Genomic DNA, 21,835 nt, shown 5'->3' with positions numbered 1-21,835 from the left:
TATATTTTGTATAGATGCTACTAAACCAAATGTCTTCACCCAGAGTGACTGAGCCCACATTATGTCCAACAGCACCCATTTGAGAGGAATGGATCAAAGTTAGTAACAGTGGCGGTGTTGTGAAGTCTGTGCCCTTGTGTCTGATCATTATTAACCACACTGTAATGACAGTAACACCCTTGAAAACAGATTAATCTAAAAGGTGAGGCTCCTGCTTCACCTTTTACAGGTTGCCTGTATGGTCCCCAGCAACACGCTAGTAGTACCCTCACCTAAAACTGATACACACAGCAAAAGTTTTCATCCTTATACAAAAATCAGACTTCACAATGAGTCACATAGCAATGAACTCAAAAATTATTCCCCCTTCTTTTTCTACAGATACCCAGGGAGGGATGAAAGCAAGTTACAGTGCTGAGCATCAGACTTATGGAGAGCGTGCGCAGCAAGGAAATGGTTCTGTGCACTCTGCAGCTAAGGAAGCCACATTTCCCACAGTCTGGACCTCAAATGTGCTTCTTGCCTATTTTCTACCTTTATGAATACTCTTATGGAATAGCACAGTATTCTTTAAAGCTTTTTCATAAAGCTGGGACAGCCCTCGATTATTCCTTCAGCTTATTAACCAAGCTATAAGCTCAAAAGGTACTGGGAAAACAGAAAGGATAAATCAGAAAACGCACAGCAGGAGAGCAGCAGCCTCTTATTTTCAACTTGTCATTAATAAGAAGAATTTAGATCCAGGTACTTAAAGTAGACATCTCATCTTTAGACTAGCCAATGTGACATGTGACAGACCTTCACATGAAAAGTACAAAAACTTTGCATTATTTTTCACAAAAAGATGTTGGAAAAGACGGACTTGTTAAGTGCCCTGCAAAAGTACATAAGAATATTAATACAGCCACATGTTGTGCCAGGAAAAGAGCATGCTATAAACACAGGCACAGCTCCACATGAGCAAGGACATTCCATAAGGTTCTTGTCCTTCCAGGCTCCCACCAGCACACCACGGCAACTCCCAACAGGCTGAGAAACGTGTTCACTGCTCCACGTTCTAGACCCACTCAGTGAAAGTTTTATTAGCCTGTTGGAAAAAGGTTTAGCCACAACCATTCATTTGCACTGCTACAACACAAACACATCTGTCTCTCTAAGTCAACAAATTATTTCTAAGAACCACATTGAACTGAGATGAAAATCATCCATTCTTGCAAACAACCTTTTCTTGCACAAGGGAAACATAATAAAATAGTTGCAAAGGCAGTGGAGGTGCTTGGGACAATGACCAACTTCCTAGGCTGAATTTGCCGCATTGCCTAATAGAACATCCTGAGGGCTACCAATGCCTAGTACAAACCCTGAAAATCAGCTTCACCACAGGAAAAAAAAACAACTTGCAAAACCACATCACAAGCAGAGAACATGATCCAGAAGAGACATACAGGGTAAAGAGGGGCAGAGAAGGGAACTGCCTCGTATACACACCATCCCTTCCCTCCACATGCCCAATGGGGCAGGGAACCTCAGTAGGATGGGGGGCAGAACAGCAACTTCAGGTGCTTCCAGAGTTACAAAACCACATTGAAAGCAAAGGCTGCCAGGAAACCCTACATGCAGCATTTCCCTGTAGTTCAGCTAAATGCTCTCTGCTTCCTTAAAAAACAGGTATTGCACATGCAGTGTTATATATTTTGTTTAAGGAGGACGTGAAGGAAGGAGGAGGGAAAGGAGCTGAATTCTCTCAAGTCCAAGGCTGAATTAAGCTCCTGAATGCTAAGTACTACTGCATTAACTACCCTGCTTTCACTGTGGAAAGATCTACAGCTCCTCATTTGACTTCAGCACCTGATCCTTTAATACATACAGAGAAGAGATGAGGTCGTTCTCCTTTCCAGCGTATTATCTTTCTTATGCCTGATGTTGTTAAGTAATGAAAACATACTTGCTCCCCAAAAAATCATTACAGCATTTTCTCTCCTAACTTAAACAACAATATTAGCAAGGTCCCCACATAGCAATATAATTTCTCTTCAAACCAGGCAATACACCACTGAGCCAAACAGTAGATTATGAGTGACTAGACAACATGAAAGTAAGCTTTCAGGAAAAGATGCTTTTACTGTCACGGTAGGTTCTGTAATGCCTCAGTATCAGATCTCATTGTTACAGTGGAGGAAGAGAAAAGAAGAATAAGAAAAAGGCAATAAGGCAGTAAACCGACTATGAGCACACAGCAGTAGTACTCCTAAACACTAAAAGAGCATGTGTGGGCGAAGGACAGACAAGGAGTACACCACCGTGCTCTCCTCTTGGCTTGTTTCCTGCCTGCTTACTGCCCCTCCTGCTCGTCATTTCTTGGCTAATTGTGAGCTCACTCACTCTGATGCTGGCACCAGAGGAATGACAGCCCCTTGAGCAATCCTTCCGATTGCTCTTTCTTTACCTTCCCCCTCCATATGAAGTAAGCAAGGAAGAGCACGGCACCAGCTGAGTCACAGGATCCCTTCAGCCTCCGATACCAGTAGAGCCTGGAATTGCCACAAGCTCAATGCTTTACATGCCACACCAGATAAAGTGTCCTGTTCCATCCCTGCCTTCCCTGTGCACCTCTAGCAAGCACAGGCAGCGGGCACGTGGAGTTGTGCTCGCTGTGTTTCAGTGGCATTCATTCAGTCACGCTCAGTGTGTAACCCAGCAATCTGCTTGGACATCACAGCTCACAGCCACAGGAGCCTGGGGCAGAGCCCTGCTTACACCACAGAGACAGCTTGCCAGCACAGCTCTGAGCCGCCTTCCAGAAGAGAACAAGCAAGAGGAGCAGAGCAATCCCAGCTCACTTCCCCCAGCAGAAAATACACCACCAAGCACTCTTCCTACCAGCTTAACTTTTTCCTCAACAGGGTAGGTAAGAGTATCCTCATCTCCCACCCAACTCATTTCCCTACACCAAGAAAGATATTTCAACACAGAAAAGGCCAAAAATACAATGAAACTTGAATAGAGACAGTTGTGTGACAGGAGATGCATTGCTCCTGTGAAGGCTCTTGTTGCTACTAGAAACCAGATGGGAGGAGGGACAGAGAACAGAACCATAAAATGTATTTCTTCACCTACTTGGCTACACTTCTCTTATGTGCATTTTAGCTGTGTTGGGGTGAGCAGGATCCCTCTGTCCACCCCACACCCAAAATGGAGTGAGCATTGGCCCAAAGAGCCCCTTCCTACAGCCAGTCATGCTCAGGAAAGCAGGAGTAGCACAAAAGGCAGGGATGCAAAGGGAACAGAGCCTCACATACACACTGTCACCAGCAAAGAGGGCACAGAGTGCTCAGATGCTAAAAGACATCTCCCAAATAAGAGATAACTGAAGGACCCTGGGTGTAGCACTAAGACAGCCAAAGAGGTAAGGGAAATGGAAGGGAGCGGCAAAGGAAGCACAGAAAGACGTTTCCTGCCCTCTAGAGAGGGGAGTTTGACCAAAATGGTGCCCTTAACCCCCTGAATTGTTTTCCTGTTCCCAGCCAGCCTTCTCATAAAGATCTGCCTTTTGCTAACTCACCTCCCTGCAAAAATTCCTCACCAGAGGCAAAAGAAAGAGGAACCTCTTGGCTGACACAGGGAAGGAGGAAAAAGACCAAACAACTGCATTGCTGATTTTCAGTCCTACATCCTTGAACAGCGAACTGAGACGTAAAACATGAGCATTTGTTTCAGGAAGGCGGGAGAACTGTGAAAAGAGAAATGCCTGAAAAGAATGACTCCCCTTATCACCATTTGATCACATTTCAATCTCTGAGTGGGTCCTTCTGGAGAATTTCTCCCTCCACCCAAATTGCTTGTCAATGACCCCACAAGAATCACATTGTGTTCAGCAGACTCAGTGACCCCAAGGCAGGTTTGCAGCATGAGTGAGTGTGCTAAAGCCTATAGAAAGCAACAGGAATGCAGAGGTAGAGCTGTTGCTGCAACCTCAGTTCACCCCTATTACTAGGGTACTGCAGGAGCTCTGAACACTTTGCATATTACGTGATGCAATACCCTGGCAGAAGAGGGTGAAATGAGGACAAAAGCAGCATCCTTTGCAGCCTCAGTAATGTGCTTCACGGGGTTTGATCAATGCTGGAACCTGCAAGGAATTCTGGATGTTGCCATACATCTTTCCCTCCCCTCCATCTCCCCTGAGAACAGGAAAAAAAAATGAAAGAAAAAAAAAAGAGAGAGAGTCAAGACTAAAATAAATCTATACTATATAAAAAAAACAAGGACATGTAGACACGTGAAACTTTTCCAAATTCCAAAACACAATTATGACGGTACGCAAACAACGGAGCAGTTTTCGCCTCGCCTATAAAACCGAGCAGCTGCATTGCCGTGCCGCTGCCCTGGCAATGGCACCCGTGGAACGCTCCTGCCACCTCGTGGTCCCAGCTCGGCAGAGAAAGCTGCCAAAAGCACGCCAGCCTGCTCAACTGGCTCCCCAAAGTTAGCTGCAACTGGAAACGGGAAGCAGGCAAAGATCCTGAACAAAATCACTTGAATGAAACTAAACCCCACCTGATCTTAGAGGTCGTTCTAACCTTAATTACTCTGTGCTTCTATTCCAAAGGTTCTTATGCCTTGGAAAAGCTATTTTCTCTTCTTGGTAAGATGTGATGTAACAGGCAGGAGAAGAGAGGGAGACAGAGCACAGAGGTGTTTTGTGTCCTGTGCTGACCCACCTGGGCAGGCATAGAGCCTCCTTTAACATCTTTTATAAGAACAGAGAGTGTTAGTTACACAGACACAAAGGCCACTCAAAAACCTCTTCACACAACTGAAGGCACAAGAGGATTTGGGCTTCAACTCCACTGCATCTGCAGCAGGTGAGGATAAAGTCTGAATGCAACTGCAAGGCAAAGGAAAAGTTACCCCTTACCAGGAGAAACTTACTTGGATAGGACCAAGAGAAAATCTGCTGCAGCAGGGCACGGCAACTTGAGTCATGGGACTCCACAGTATCTATCAACCTCCCACCCAGTCACTCCCTGTTGCTCAGATTTTACTTCTGTATCATCTCTTGTCCACGTACCAAGGGCCACAGGGTGCCAGTGCATTAGAAGTCTCCTATGGCAGCAGGAGCAGACTAAGCACTCCTACCCTCCATCCACCCCTTTCCACTTGTGAGCACAAGCACCTGCCTGGAATGCCAGGGAAGCAGACTGGCAAACTGTGCCACCCAAAAGCTCTTTCCCAGCACAACGGTTTCCTCACCCAAGCATGCAGTTAAAGGCATACAAGCACTGAGTGGTGGCTGGCAGTATGGAGATGCTCTGACCTCCGAGGGGCAGTCCTGGACTGTCCTGCCACCAGCCCTACCCACACAGGCTGCCCCTTTGTCCTGTGCCAGCTCTGCAGCCACTCAAGCACCACGAGAGCTGAAAGCTACTCACAGAAGTTTTATATGGCCGTGTACCATATAAAAATCTCTTTTATTGGGAGGTTGCACAAGCCTGAGAAATGATGAGCCCTCCTAGTTTCAGCAAGGAATGAGACTGACTCAAGCCAAAAGTGAGACTCATTCCTTGCCCCGCACAGCACAGTGGCAGGGATGAGCAGGCAGGTAGGAACAGGTCTACATAAACTTACACTGGTGAGGAAAAATCTGTTCACAGAACCACACCTGGAGCACAGAAACTGCAGCCTGAGAGAGAACAAATCAAGGGATAAAATAGAGTGCCCCACTGCTGGGAGATTTATCCCTTTAAAAACCCTAATACCTACTGAGAGTTTCCTTTGTCACACAAAGGCAATCAGTCCCCAAGCAGTGCACACTAATAAACTAAAAAGAAACACTGTATTTCCTACCTCCTTTTTTAATATTTTTAATTCTGCTCTTTGCATGGCCTGCACCTAAGGACAAGTTCAAAGCTGAAACCTCAGTGATGGTTAAAGACACCACTCATCTGCCTTTAGATTTTGCTACACCAGCTAGAAAGCTGTAATACAAACACTATGTACTGACTAATTAGCATCATTTTTGTGGCTTGCCAAAACTATTAAACTTTTTATCAGGAAAGGCCTTTTGTTAGTACACATGTAACTTTTAAAGCCTTTACCAATGCATGTTCCTTTCTGAAGCTGCACCATGCTGACACCATCACACCATGAAGTCTCAACAGACTGCATGCACACAGGGCAGTGTGTTAATGAGGACTGCCAGAAGGACAGCCAGATGGGTGATGCTCTCTGCTGCTGCTGCTCTCCTTCAGAAAGGCCATGTGGATGCCCATGGTAAGGACATCCACAGAGGATCCTCTGGGAAAAAAGACTGCTTCTTACACATCCATCACATTCAACCTACAGTCAGAACTTTGCTCTGCCATAGCAAATGAGTTAGCTTTAGCATAGCTTGCCATAGCAAATCAACACCACTTTACTGGAGGGATGACACAGGTTTAAGTATCTACAGAGCCCTGGGTGAGCCCTGGGTACCACAAACCCAGATGTTGCCAGATGTGCTATAGAAAAGGATGAGAGAGATCTGACAGGGCAGTAACAAAGAGGAAATATTGTCTTTGGGAACAAGAACAGAACAAGGAAGAGCCAAATGAGATAACCATGGGACCTAAACTGTGACCATATGAGATGCGAGCATGGCTATCATTTAGCACTGCAAGCCTGATCCTAAATCAGACACAGACACTGGACTGTATTAAATGTAATTATCGGAGCCATTGATATTGAGCTTAAAGCCCATGTGAGAAACAGAACACATTAGCTTCTGGCAGGGAGAAAACATTCATTCCCATGTACAACAACAAATTACAGACAGGATAAATGCATACAGAAAACACTGGAACAACAAAGTGAGTTTATGGCAGAATAACTCTTTGCATTATTCAGTACAGTGCTCTCAATTCAGTCCGAGAAGCCCTAAAGCCAGATTTATTCTGCTGTTAAACTTTGGCTTGAGTTCACTCCACTGGGAGGTCACAGCCTAGGATTATACACTTCAACTACAGGCAGCAACACACCCAAGCAACTCAAGTAACAACTTGAGCATTATCAATACAGTTGTGGCAAGAGGTAGATTATTTTTAAAAAATCGTATTGTTCAGTGCAGGGATTCTAACTTGGGTTAGAAGAAACTCCTTTGCACAGATTTTTGTATAGAAATTATCATGCTCACTTCTTGAGAATGCCTGATCCAGTGAATGCTTTCCAAAAGCCATATTTGCTAATTTGAAAACAAACAAACAAACAAACACCCCAACAAACAAACACCACCACACCAATCTGACACACACTAATGACACAATCAGTAGGGGAGGCCACAGAGTCAGGTTACTAGCAATCCCATACAAGGTTTCAATACCCTGCCTAGGAACATTCTCAGCTCTTCCTCCACATCATGCTTTATACATACATGGAAATTCTTGGTCTGCAAAACAGTCAGCAGGAATACCATAAAGCTTGAGTAACCTGCTGCCAACCAGCTTCAGAAGCCACCAAGGAATATCCAGACTGAAAACACTCTATAGAGGGTGAAACCTTCCACAAGGTCCATTTTCCGACCTCGAAGAGATTTTGAAAGCTCCTAAAACCCAGAACTATTACATTCTCTGCTGTTGGAGGAATGCAGACTAATGAAAGCCCTGTATCAGAGCCAGGCTTCCTAAAGAGCATGTGTAACTCCACTTCCCCACAAGACAGGGTCTTTGTGCAGCATGAGGGAACATGCACAAGGGGCATGCAGGAGCAGAACAGCCATCAGGTTAAATTACAGCTCATTATTATTGTTACTGATAATAAGGCCTGTGACAAGAAAGGAGTAGGCACGCTGACTCCCTTTATATTGGACACAAAAGCAAAAGAAATTATCAATTTGTCCCATGGCTACCTCCTTGAGGGATGCCACTTGGGCAGAAAGGAAGCATCAGGCAAGCCAGCAGCCAGCAAGAGGAAGGAGACAAGTCTGAGTCACACAGTTGCTGCCCTCAACAGATGTGGATCACCCCACCACAGACAGGTCAGCCTTTGGGAGACACTAACATTCAGTGCATCCCTTCTTGCACTTATCTGCTTCCTATAGGCTTAGAAGCAGAAGAGGCGCAAAGCTGTGTCTGACCTCTAAGAAGTCCATGCAGAAAGGCAGCAAAGTTCTACAGCCAGATCTTGAATGACATCATCCTTACAGCAGCCTCTAAACCAAAGCAGTGGTGTTGTGTTGAGGGATATTAAGGTAATAAAATACTGCCAAATTAAGTCGTTTTAGAAAAAATCAAGTTACAGATTCATACAGCACATGCTGAAACCTGGACTGCATGAAGGCTCTCGGCCCTCAAGGCTGACCCTAAGACACTCTGTGGAAAAGCCTGTGATAAATCAATGTTACTAAAACAGACCCTGGAATATCAGTGGTGGGTTACCACGGTTTTAGTCAGGAGTTAGAAACCCAGTTCTTACTGAGAAGTTATTATGTACTTATATTACCACTAATGCTTGCAGTGCTAGAAAATTCACTACAACCCTACCACACGAAGCACATGAACAGGGAAGTAACTTAAGGTAGAGTGCAAAAGTAAGAGTACAGGAAAATTAAGTAGTAGGAGTGGCTCCTAATTAGAGCAAATGATGCCACAGCAAACACATAACGATGAGGGAAGCTCTGGCACATGTCCTGGAGAAAGCCAAGCTGCTTTGCCTCCTGCACTAGCAGGTCTGTAAAGGTCACACTTGGCAGCATATGAACTCATCATAGCAAGCTGTTAGGGCTATGACCTCCTCAAGCATTCCTCCATGAAGACATCTCCCACAAGAGCTCCTACCTGCCTGTGCACAGCTTCCATCACATACCTATAAACATGCACTTGCTGACTAATTTTGCTCTAAGGAAAAAATTAAACAAAAAAACATAGAAAGTTACCCTCAGCTTTCTGACCCTTCCTATTTTCTGCTCACAGCTACCATAAGAGACCAGAGAAAACAACCCAGTCCTCTGCAATGCCCCATGCCATTCCCATCAGGGCTGGAGCACGCTCAGCCTGTCCCAGGGCTGGGCCAAGCAGCGTGAAGCAGCTGCAGCTCCTCCTTCTCGTCATACTGGTCCTACAACTCACACAGCGCCCATCGGGCTGGCTAAGGCTGCTCCCAAACGAATTTCAGACCAAGGCTCCCTGCCAGGTAACTCTTAACACAGCCACCATCACTCCATTACATCCACGTCATCCTGTCTCTAAACTTCTCTCAGGAAAAAGCTTCCTCTGAGCCCAGCACCGGCTCAATCCCGCAGCAGCAGCAGCATTTCAAAGTGGGTCAGCCTGACACGATCAGAGAAGGCCTGGATCACACTGCAGGGAAAAGGAGGCACTAACAGGTGGCACGAGAGAACAAGGCACATGAAGAAACTGGTGATTGCCTCCCCCCTCCTAGCACAGCAGCAAGAATTCCTCCAGGAAAACACAGCTACCTTAGATAAGACATCCTTTTCCTGGATAGTCTCCAACACATTCTCATCTTCAGACTTTTTTTTTGTTGTTTATGGGCTTAGGGAAAAAAAAAAGCAAAACAAACCAAACAACAAAACAAACCACAACAACACAATCCACTGTACCTTTGTTACAATCCATCCAAATACGCACCCTAGCTCTCTCAAACTAAATTGCTCTCCTGACTCCACTACTGTGAAAGGGTTAAACATTCATCTTAATTTAAATATGCATTCAGGATGCAGATACATCAACCTGCAGCAATAACGATGAAAGAACTGCTCTGAGATTTCCACACAGAGCTGCAACAGCAACTAGCACAGCAGATGACAAACAAAGGGGAAACTGCAGCTAAGTTTGAGGCAACTCAGCCGTTTCAGGGATACACCCACAGCCTTCGAATGCTGGTTATCATCTTTTTGCTATTCATAATATGCTACTATAAGCATCAAAAGTTGACTTAGTTAAAACTAAAAATTGCATTCCTTCACCTTTGTCTTTTGAGCATTTTCTGAAGTGTAGTGACTGCAGCTGCTGGGAAAAGTGTCCATGACATTTATATTATTTCTATTCTATTTCTATTTTATATTATTCATTTATATTATTTCTACAGCTAAATTCAAGCAGAACCTTAAATTAAACACTAATTCTTTCATTTCTGAATTCATGGAAATGCATTCTTCAGCTACTGTATTTACATCCAAGCTTCACAGCTGCCAGTTTCACTGCATGATATGAAATTTGGATTAGGGATAAACATAAACCCAATTCTGCTTCTACATTAATCCTTTTTGCTGCCACTGGGACAGACAACAAACTGATATTTCTAGGTAAGGAGCACACACAAACAGCACAAACCTAAGTTTGGATTTTTTTGCCATCTTTATTTGAGCAACAAAAGGTCAGCATGTACCTTCAGGAGACAATCACAGCTCCTGAAGTCCACTCCTTAGAGACCTAGCAGCTCTTTTTTCAGTACTCATACTTTTACTACTACCAAAAAAACAAGGAAACCAATACATCAACAAGTAAAAGCTTGGACACAAACAAGCAGAAAAATCCCAAAACAGAAGCACAATAGACACACATCTTCCTCCACAACCTCCCACAGCCCTCAGCCAACTACAAAAAAACTCCCAAGTATAACCTTAGCTGAGAGTTCAACAATACTTTTTTCCCTCTGGTAGCAAAGCCCAAGCAGCTCCTACTCTCCCATCCCTGGCCAAGGCAGCTGCACTTTCACTGAGCATCAACACAACCTTTTGTGGAGCCACAAACCAGGTCACGACAGAGGATGGAGGGGAGAGCAGATTCAAAATAAAACAACAATTTCAACTGTTTCAAGGACCCTGATTAGGGCATGATGGAGAGGAGGGACTTAAGAACAGCTTTTCTGATGCATACAAGACTGTATCCTCTGCCTCACTGCTGCTGCCTGAGGAAGGGTGCCTGTGTGCTGGGGAGGACGTGGCTCTCAAATATCCCTGAAGGAATATTCCCTTCCATTTTAAATGCATCCTGTAAATAGGGGCTTTATTTTCTAAAAGGGAGATTTTAAGATCAGCACTTTCCCCAGTCTACACTCTCCCATTTGTGGTTTTCTGCTCATATTTATTTATTGCACTCTACACCCCATGGAAAATGAGAGCTAATGACAATAGTGACAGAGTCACATGTTCACAGAATTCACAGGACTAAATAAGTAAGCCAGGGTAAAAGGCTATGTCCAAACATAAGCTCTTCTTAAAACAGCTATGGCCCAGATACACACTGAGAACAGAGACCGGCTACACAAACCATGACCAGACACATGCAGTAAACCTTAGAAGACATTTTCATATTCTTTATTCTGATAGTCATTTTAAATTAGAGAATAGACAAAATAGATTCCCAAGCTGGCTCAACATTCTCTTTGGAAGAAAAACTAGAGTAATCCAGAGTCCATTTTATGCAAAGATTAACCCTTGAACTAAAGCAAGAGACAGACTCTGGCCACCTAAACCTGCAACCTGCCCTCAGAAATTCTGGCATTCACCATCACAACACAGAGGAGCTACCAAAACTCACTGGCACCCTTAGAAGGCTGCTGACACACTAAGGACTAGGGCACACTTAAAAAATGTTGTTGGGACATGGGCTTGTCAAATCCTGAATGCCAGCTCATAACTTCTTAGGGTGGAGCACCACACACTCCCAAACAGTTACCCAGCCTGTGGCACAGTTAACTAAACCTTGCCCATCCAAACACCACAGGGTTAATATCTTTAGTAACCATAGCAACCAGCACTTCTTCCTCCATCAGAGCCTCAGCTGGCACATTACTGCCTTCCCAGCATCAGGTTTTGCAGCACATTTAGGGACTGCTCCCTTTCCCCCAGCCACAGGGTGTGGCCAGGCACATTAGGAGGATGTTGGAGCACTGAGCTGTTTCACCTAATTCTGGCATTTCTCTGTCCCTATGTCTCCTGGGTCTTTCCATTTCCCCTCCACAGAGGGAAGGAGGATGTGTGAATTCCCCCCATGTGCACCAAGGCAGGCATAATGTAAAGCAGGGAGCCAGCTGCAGCCTCAAAAGAGGAGATATCACAGGATAACACAGGAAGGGACTGGTGAATGCTGAAGTTGGCAATGCCAATCAGCCATCAGGTCAAAAGGAAGCAGCACTGCAAGACCAGAAGATCCAGCTGCCATCCATGATCCAGTGTCCCACAGGTATTAGGAACAGTGTTTGCCTGCTCACTGACACCCCATAAACTGTAAATCCACTGGAGATATCCACCAAGATATCAGTGAGAAAACAAAACTCCCATCTAGCAGCACAAATATTCTGTCAAGAAGAGAGACAAAAAAATTAGTTTCAAAGCAGAGCTTATCACTAGCAAAACAATACATCTTTTCTTCTTGTGTGCACCTCTGAACTGCACATGCAGAAAAGGAATAATCACATCCTACCCCTCTCTCCTGGTGTCCATGCCTCACTCCTGGGCAGCTGCTGCATGCCAACACCTGCTCATTTCTACACCAACCCAAAGTCATTTATTTGGTTCCACTCACTGGTGTGCTTGGCACAGAGAGACACACTGCTGTTTTATTAATAGCTTCATGCTGGCCCAGCTCGATCCTGTGCAGGGTTTCCACAGCATCATTACAATGCATTTTTCACTATCTCCCCTCCTCCTTCACCACATGCCACTCCAAGAGAGCAGATGCCTGTCTTCCACCTAGCTGTTCCTGCTCCTCAATGTCACCTTGCTCAAGGCATCATTCTTCCTCCTGTGTCCTTCCCCACCCTCTGTGACAGAGTCCCAGCACAGCCAGAACAGCTGCCCTCCACGGCACCAAGTCCACAGAGCCTGTTGGGTCTCACTTGGACAGCAAGCTCTTTGTGAGAGGTGTGACCCAGCCACAGCACCGGGTATTTGGAGCAGAACTAGAAGGGGAGCAGCTATTTTAAGTCCAAATGTTCAGTTACTATATAGTGACATTTCTTTCTTTCATCTTCAAAAGAGAAAGGACAAACTTCTAGTTTTGGGCTAACTTTGTGACTACTATGGTGGCACTGCTATGCAAGTGACCCCTCAAAGGCACAAGTCTGGCAGTAGATATGGACCATGTTGGCAGCATTCAACTTTGGTATTAATATGGGCAAGGCAGTAAGTGTCTGTACCCAGGATTAATGGTTAGCAAGGCAAAGGATAAAAAAAAAAAAACCAGCAATATGCCAACACATACTTTTGCTTTCATGTTCTCTATACATTCATCACTTCCTGAGATCCAGGTAAAAGGCTTCTCCAGTGTGATTAAAACATTTCTTCAGCACACAGGGTGCATGGGACCCCAACAAGCTTTTAACTAATTGTGCGAGCCTGGAGCATCAGGTGTGCAGATACCCACCAGGTCTTGGCTGACACACTGGTCTTTCTGGGATTCATTTCAGCAGCTTACAGGAGACCCTCCCACAACCTCCAACAGTTTAGCCAGCCCTCTGCCAAACCCATCAGGTGCACTGCTCTGAGCACTGTCACAGATCTGCTCAGTGCTTTTTAGCACAGATTCCCCTTTAACAAGGGTGGAATGCACTGATTGCACAGAACTCTCCTGCTCACAAGAGCTACAGTTCACTCTGAGGAAGAGCTAAATGTGCTGCTTCCATCTTCTTGCTGAACCCCAGCCACAGGAACAGAGAAGAGCTCTGTGATTCTCAGGCACAGGATGGATTCAAGGCTTTCGAGTACAAACCAAAGTAATCACAGGTACCAATGTGTGCTGATTGGAAGGATTTGTTCACCCACACTTCAGCCTGAGGAGCAGCATTGAAATGGATGTGCTAGCTGGGACTCACTAATGTACAGCCCAAGGGGCTACACCAACCTCCTGGAGACCACAGGAGAACTCCTTCCACCTGCAATTTCACATTGCCGCAAATTATCTCCCCCACCAAGGAAAATACATCACCAAAATCCATGGTTTAAAAAGGCATCAAGAAATACAAGAATCCATCACTTCCCTGGATAACTTCCAGTAGTCAATCTCCAAAAAAAACCTCCACACACTCGGACATTTCATTTCAAACTGTGTGGGTGTATTTTGCAGCCATCTATTTGTATTATGTGCGTCTCTTATTATGTCAAAATTTCTCTTTGAGAGAATAATTGACAATAGTCCCCTTTCAATCTCTTTTCAGTAAGCTAAACAGATGGAGTTTGCTTCAGCTTCTGTTTCCAAATTGTTCCAGCAGCTCCTGTCTCCACCCTTTTCTCAGTTTTTAAACACTAAGGCAAGGTTCATTCCCCTGAACGCTGCTGGGTGGAGAGGCAGCTAACTGTTCAGTGACTACCTCACTCATTACACCCACACCATCTTCTGGGTCAAGCAGGACACTGGGAAGCTTTGCTGAATTACCTGCCCACTGTTTCCCCAAGATTGCTCTCTAAGCCATTTCCTTCCAAACCCCAGGCTGGATGTAGAAAGCCAGAGATTTCAGCACTGAGATTCACAACCCTGCAGTTGGGTCATTAAGAGCCCACTGCATTGGCAGCAGTCCAAGTAAGGAAAAGACCCAAAGCACTCTACAAGACTGTCAGTAGCATTAATTTTATTTACCATTCTGTCAGTCTACAGGCTCATCCACAATTCCATATCAATTCCCACATCACTGATGGAAATGCTGATCATCATCAGTCCTCTCACACATCCCCCTGGATGTCATTTAACTCGGATTCGCTATCAACGATGCCAAGACTCGTCAGTGAACCTGAGAGACACTGGAGAGACCTCCTGTCTCCTGATGTTCTTTCACCATAAACCATAAAGCAGATTAGAGAACTCTGCTTGTGATACATTTAGTAAGTGCTCTACAGCCATTGCAGAGTACTGGTGTTCTGGAGGAAGTTCCCATCCTTTGCAAGGAAGGGAATCAGGCTCTCATGCAATCAGTGCCTAACAGCTCTCTTGAATACATTAGAGCAATAAACTTATTTCTACCAATCAACCCATTTCTCGTTTCAAAAAAACCAAAGCTCCTACCTTCAGCAGCGTTTGTTTTTCGCAGCTCATTTTTAAGAAGTGCCAGATAGAGACAGGAATACCTGATTCCTTTCAAAAGGATCAGCTCAGATTGACACAAAACAAAGCTATGACCAACCAGCCCCGCCCCGTTCTCTCATTCCCTGCACAGCTGCCCTCTTCCCATGCCACCTCTCACCTCTCACAATGCTCCTTTGGATTTTTACTATTACTAGATATCTAATTTCTTAACTCCATCCCTCTGTATCAAACAGGCACCTGGGAGGTATTTTTTGTGCCATGTATGGTGCACTAACCTCATACTTCACTTCCCCAAACTCCAAATGAGTATTGCTATTTTTTTTGCTGTACCTCTTTTATAAGGTGAACTCACTGGTGAGTCTTATACTCTTACTAAAATATTCAATATTTTGAGAAATTAATTCTAGCCCCCGTCTTATATTCACATTGTTTTCCCCAACTCTTTTACTGTACTAACAGACAACTGCCACCTAGTTTTTATTTATTATTTAATTACCTCTTATGTTCATGACATCTTCTTAGCATGACATCTTCTTAGCATCTAAGAAGATGTCATGAACATCTATGAGTATATTTCTCATCCTCATAGAGCCTAGAGAGGATGAGAAATATACTCATCCTCTCTAGGCACTCTGAGTATATTTCTGTGCCAACTACCACAGAATACTCAGTTAAGGATTATTTTACTCAATTCCTCCTTTTCCTTCTGCATTCTGTCTTCCCTCTTCAAGAAACCAGTTTCCTATCGGGCAGGAGCTAAAGGTTCCAAAGTTGAGCTGAGAGTCAAAAGACATTCAGACTTGAGAGGCAGCTACAGGAATCCTGTGTCACAGACAGCCTATGAACACTCACTCTTCTGGGTGGTGGCAACTATTTCTTGCTGTTATACCTTTTAAGAGGTTTCTAATAACTGTCAAATACATTCCTCTCCTCATCAGTCTTATTTATTTCAGCACCCAATAGCCAGCAGGGAGCAGACAAGGAGAGAAGGCAAATATGATCCTTCCAAAGCCCTTTTTATCTGCAGATCAGTACCATCATCATTCTGTAACTTAAGGGGTAACTTGCCCAGTGGAACAAATGCCCCAGGGCAGAGCACAGGCCCTTCATGACAGAACCAGCTGGTGCACAGTCTCTGCTGCCTTAATTTGCAAATGCCACTACATCTTCACATGTGCCTTATCATGCATCCCAGGCCTTGGGTCTACAGGAAAATCAGGTATTCACTTAATAGTGCCACCACAAAAACTGCAGAGGAACAGGAATGCATGATTCTCATTCTTGGCCCCCGAAATCAGAAAGGATAAAATTTAAAAAAAAAAAACCCCAAGGTATAAGCACAAAGTCAATATAAGCTCTTTTCAGCTCCCTCCCCCAAAAGCGCTTAGGTTTAGCTACTGCATTCAAACAGCAGCCCTTTAATCAAGGAGCCCTACTTATTCATGAGGAGAACTGTAGCTAGACAAGCCTTTCAAACACTGGTTCTGCCATCTGGCAGCAGCACTGAGACTTGTTCCCAGACACACACAGAGTGCTGTTAATTGCCCTCACGTGGACTTGCAAGGCACTGCAATTGTTCTGGAATTTAAAACCTCCATGGGCTCCAGATGTGGATTTGTCTTTGTAGAGGAAAAGGTACTACTAATTACCAAATATTTCCCGGACCCCCAGGCCCCAAGCACTTTTCATTTTGCTCTCCCCCCGTTATTTTTGTGGTCTTCTACAGCACCAACAGCAAAAAAAAAAAAAAAAAAAGCCCATTGTGTAGGTCTGCAGATGAGCAGCTTAAAGAATTCATACCATGGAATAGTATTTGTCACATTTCTCTTGCTTTCCCTGTCCCCGTGGATTTGACACTGAGCAGCTGCCCAGTGGAGAACAAAGATCATCTGGGGATTGCTTTGTAGGCTTTCCTTTTTTCAAATTAATTTTAATTCATAATGGAAAGGTCACAGACATAAGCTCTCTACCAAAAGTGGCAACTTTGCATTCTTGAAGTGATACACGTAAGGAAAGAAGGGAATAAAAGTAGTGGAAGAGACTTACATTTTGCTTCAGACAGATTCTGGTTAGGTGACCAGACCAGCATGCCGAGATTCTCTCTCTCCTGACTTCGCCTTGCAAGTTTGGCTTAAGAGAAAACAGACACAAACCAAGTTACAGAGAACGTAATTTCAGATGCAAAATGGATACAAAAGCGACTTATCACACATCTGCAACTTTTAATCAAGATATAAAACCCATCCACAAAGTTAAAACCCCATCTTCTCATTCAGACCTGAGGCTTTTCCTTGTTTCTTCAAATGCATCACCCTCTAAATAACATGACAGATACTGCACACTCTCATGCAGTACACTAAGCAGCATACGTTAGATCTAAATTAAAAGTTAATTAATGTTTCTCTTCCAGCACACTTGATTATTTTTCTTCCAGCCATCATTAAATGAAAAAGGGAGGAGCTAGGCTCAGGCAGCAGGCTCCAAGCTCTGGACATCATGAGACTGCAGAGTGCACACAGATTAACCCTTCAGGGTAGGCACATGCATAAAACCTCCCACACAACACTTCTGAGCACCTCCTGCACTGTCCCAGCAGCCCCTCTGTGCCTCCATGCCCCATACAATCAGGAATGCCCACCCAGGTGACACTGGGTCCCTCAGGTCACAGTCAGGACCCAGTCTCAACTGCTCCAGAGAAATCCAAATGCATCCACACCCACACTGAGACACGAACTCACACTCTGACAACCAGTCTGTTTTTAACCAGCTTAACACCTGGCTGGCAGCAGAGCTCTGAAAATCCCAAGTGAAGATCTACAGCTGCACATAGTTCAAAAAAGCAACTTCAAACTAAGGTATGGTTCAAGAGCAAGCTCTTATCAATTCTGATGATGTTCGGTCACAAGCAGTCAAAAGAGGAGGAGGAGGAAGAGGACGAGAAGAGGAAAAAAAGGACCTCCCTCCTTTGACTCCTTTGAGTCAGCACACACACGGCCAGCCCAACCACCCGCCCTGGCAGAGAGAAACTTGCAAATCTTGTTATAAATGAGTACCTGCAGTACTATTTCCACTACAAAATGCCACATAACGCTCAAGTTTTATGCAATATTTCAACACGATGCTATTTTCTCTGTGCTGTGCAATTAAGACATATAACCACCACTTCATGATGCATTAAAACAGGTCAGAAAAGATCTAGTAACACAAAGTTACATTACAGTACTATGAACACTCATGGTTTCCACCACTGTTTTTAACCTGAAATCTGCTCAGCTAAGAACAGTCAGGATTCAGATGACCAAAATATTTTAACATTAAATTTAAAGTACAAATAGCACGTATTAAAAATAACCACCTGTCAGCAACATATTTACACTGAACTAGCAGGTTTCTTTCATAACAGACGCCATGATTATCTTTCACTCAGGTTTTTGGGAAGGTTTGGGAAGGTTTCATGTTGTTTTAGGATGGTTAGCAACTGCACATACAAGATATTTTGCATGCTCTGCATGCTCATTACTTCCTAAACTAGGCAAAAAAAAAAGGAGTGAGAAGAGACAACATCCTCTGTTGGCAAGAGATGGGAGGTGAAGACCAGACACAGAACACAAAGAGTGTCTGAAATTAAAATTACAAGTCTTGAAACATTTGGCATTAAATTTTACCTTCTTCCTCATTTCAAGTCTAGGCTGGAATGCAAAGAAGGAGTCAACCCTAAGCCTCCCCTTTATCAAATTTTTCTCTTCAGTCTCCTTATCCAGGACGGCCTGTTCTACTGAAGTCTAACATGGGCTTCATAGAACAGAAGAGTAAGAATTCTCTCTCCTTACTTTAACCTTACTGAAAAGCACATTCTTATCTCATAAAAATACTCAAAGACAGTAATCATCAGTCAGGTCTCCAAGAATTTAAACACTTCCATCCAAATCCCAACACACCCCCAGTATCCGCTGCAGCTCAGGAGCCTGATGCCCAAACACTGACAAGTGAGGTGGGACACCAGAGAATGGCAGCCTGCCTTTAGCAGAGAACCCACCTCGATCAGGAAAAGGAAAGTTTTCTCCCAGTTTAGCAGCCTGAACCTGCTCTGCTCTGGGACACATCAGGTGCACATGCCAGCCCAGCTGCCTGTCAGGAGCAGTGCTCCATTAGCTCAGCTCACCCACACTAGGTAGGGTGAAGTTTCACCCTCCGTGGTTAAAAGCCCAAGTCAGGCTTTGGGGCATTGCAGAGGGAGCCCCCACAGCCCTTCCAGGCTGTGACTTGAACCAGCCCTGGGAGGTGATACCCAGAGCGGGGAGGTGCTGCAGGACCTCACAGCACCCAAAAGCAGCGTGGCCAAATGTGTTCCTCATGCTGCTCACAGCTCCACAACAGGAACGCAGGAACCCCTCTGCCAAGGAAATGCCGTGGGTTAGGAGCTACCTCCTTCCAGCCAGGCATTCCCTCCCTGGGCATCACACACAGAGGTGCCTGCAGATGCTGGGCTTCATGCCACCCTCAGGACCCCCTTCTGCCCAATCCCCACAGCCCAGTGCCAGTTCCTCTCTCCAGCCCTTCTGTAGCACCAACCAGCCAAGTTACACTGGGCTCATGAATGGATGTGAAGCAGCACCTCCAGTGTTCCTGCAACTTGTCCCCTGCTCCACCTCTCCACCCAAGCCCACACCTATCCACCCTCAGGCCTCATTCCTTGACAGTCCAAGGCACACAGTAGGGTTATGCTGAAACTCATGCTTTTCTGCTAAGGGCAGAAGCACCTAAAGGCCAACACACATAGAAAGATGGGAGTGGGGATGTGCCTCAAGCATCCATAAAGGCTGATTCTCCCTCCCTACATTCCAAGATGCTTGCCAGGTCCTTCACCTTCTGGCACCACATCCTCCCCAGCACCCCTTCTCGAGCCCACAGCCCCACATTTACTGTGCCTCATATGTAAGGCAGAAATGACAGGCATTCTTCCAGTACAGCGCTGACCCCACCATAAATATACACAGCATAAGTACTCTTACTGCATGATGTACCAACAAAAAGCTTAAGAGCTTGCTCAGAATTTGGAATCACACTGAAATGAAATGACTGCTTCAGAGCAACAGCCACGAGAGCAGAAGAGGGGCCTCAGAGCAGAGTGGCTGTTCCATCCCTTTATAGCACCATTCCAAGCACAGCTGCAATGCTCACCAACACTGCCCCATGCTTCTGAACAAGGACTACCAGGACGAATTCTGACGCTCTGCACTTCACTAGATAAGATAAAGATAATTCAATTTAATCTGTTGCATATTTCATGTAAAAATAGCCACGTAAGAAGTGCAAGGGTTACTCTTTTTTTAGGAGAGCAGATCAATTTAGGATCAATGAGGTTTGCTTGTTTAAGCAACTGCAGTTAAACCAGTGCAACCTGTGCTTAGAGAAGCTGTATAGTGGCAGACAAGAAGATCTGACATTTCAGGTAATCCTGCACTTTCATCTAGCTACCCACCAGGTATTTGTAAAGTCTCTACCACAGCTATTAGCTCCAGGTCAGTTTTGTGGGAGTGAACACACTGTAACCACTTTCCCACTGCTGGCTTTCCCATTTGTCCCAAGTCTGTCAGGAATCATGGTTGCTTCCTCCAAGAGGAAAACTTTCTACTAACAAGCAGCACACCCTAAATTTTGTTCCACTATCAGAATTCACAGAGAATGCAAACTTCCAATGCCTTTACCCAGGCAGAGAATGCAGCCCCAACCAGGCACAGTATCATGTTGCTTTTTCCACAGCAATTACCACATCTCTGTCTTTTCTTACCACTAGAATACAACCCTACTCCACAGACTGTACACTAAAACTCAGGAGAGAACCAATCCAGCTTAAAATTTACTTTGAGAAGAAAATGTTATTTTAAAAGTTCGTCCCATTTTACAGATGTGGTTTACTGCACAAGCCCAAAAAGTTCTACTGTGGAAGGGAGGAAATGAAGCAGAGCAGAAGACATATATATCAATATTATTCTAATGTATTGTGGGGGCTTTTGGGTTCCTCCCCCCAGAGTTGTGAGGACACATCTCAAAACCAGTGTGCAGAAATACCTTGATTTGCATAGGAGAGAAATGACACAGCCCCTTAATTTCCCATCACTTCTACCCAAAGACTGAGGCTCTCCATCCCTGGGGGCTCCCTGAGCTAATGCACAGGCCTGGCACATGCAAGAGCAGCACACTGCAAGATTTGGAACCCTGATCCACAGCAGCTAAGGCTCTCCTCACCTCTACCCAGGAGCTGTCAAGCCAGGACATCTGCTAGGGAAAGGAAACAGGGATTTCTCCAAACAGGAGCTACCAAAAGTCACTGTAACAGTGTACATCCATCAAGTCCCCCCTAGAGGTCAGAGAGTACCTTCCCTGTCCTTCTGACCCCTCCCAAATTTCAAGTTAGCCATGGAAAAAGTGGTATCAGAAGGAAATAATCAGAAAGTTCAAGAGTACACTGCAAAAGAGCATTGTTTCCCCTTCCACCATCTACTTGACAAATCAAAGCAGGGGATCTACCTGAGCTTTAAAAAAATAAAAGTAATCCAACAAAAAAGCCATTAGCTTTAACTCAATACCAGTTCCTGGATTTCTACCACATATATTTAGAGACAAGAACAAGAGTAAGGAAGCAGGGACAGCCAGGATACCTCCCTCACCCACAGCACCAGTTTAAACCACCTTAAGGACCACGGGTGCAATGGACACCATACACAAGGAGCGTGCAGGAAGGCAAAACACTGCCTGCAAGCAAGAGCCCAGCACTGAGCAGCTCCAGCCTGACACATCACATTTTATTTTTCTTC

At 44.8% G+C, this 21,835-nt stretch overlaps 1 protein-coding gene across 1 annotated transcript in view; it reads right to left on the bottom strand.

Annotated features, from left to right (window-relative positions):
- Positions 1 to 21,835, bottom strand: part of RCOR1 (REST corepressor 1) — an 82,519-nt gene that overhangs the window by 24,637 nt on the left and 36,047 nt on the right. Inside the window, exon 3 of the mRNA XM_030948539.1 lies at positions 17,064 to 17,147. Within this exon, the coding sequence (XP_030804399.1) occupies positions 17,064 to 17,147 (84 nt within the window). The remainder of the gene's footprint in view (positions 1 to 17,063; positions 17,148 to 21,835) is intronic.

This window comes from Camarhynchus parvulus, chromosome 5, assembly GCF_901933205.1.
Source record: "Camarhynchus parvulus chromosome 5, STF_HiC, whole genome shotgun sequence".
In the NCBI taxonomy this organism is placed as follows: domain Eukaryota; kingdom Metazoa; phylum Chordata; class Aves; order Passeriformes; family Thraupidae; genus Camarhynchus; species Camarhynchus parvulus.
Note: the sequence above shows the minus strand (reverse complement) of the source record. Positions and strands in the feature narration are given on the sequence as shown.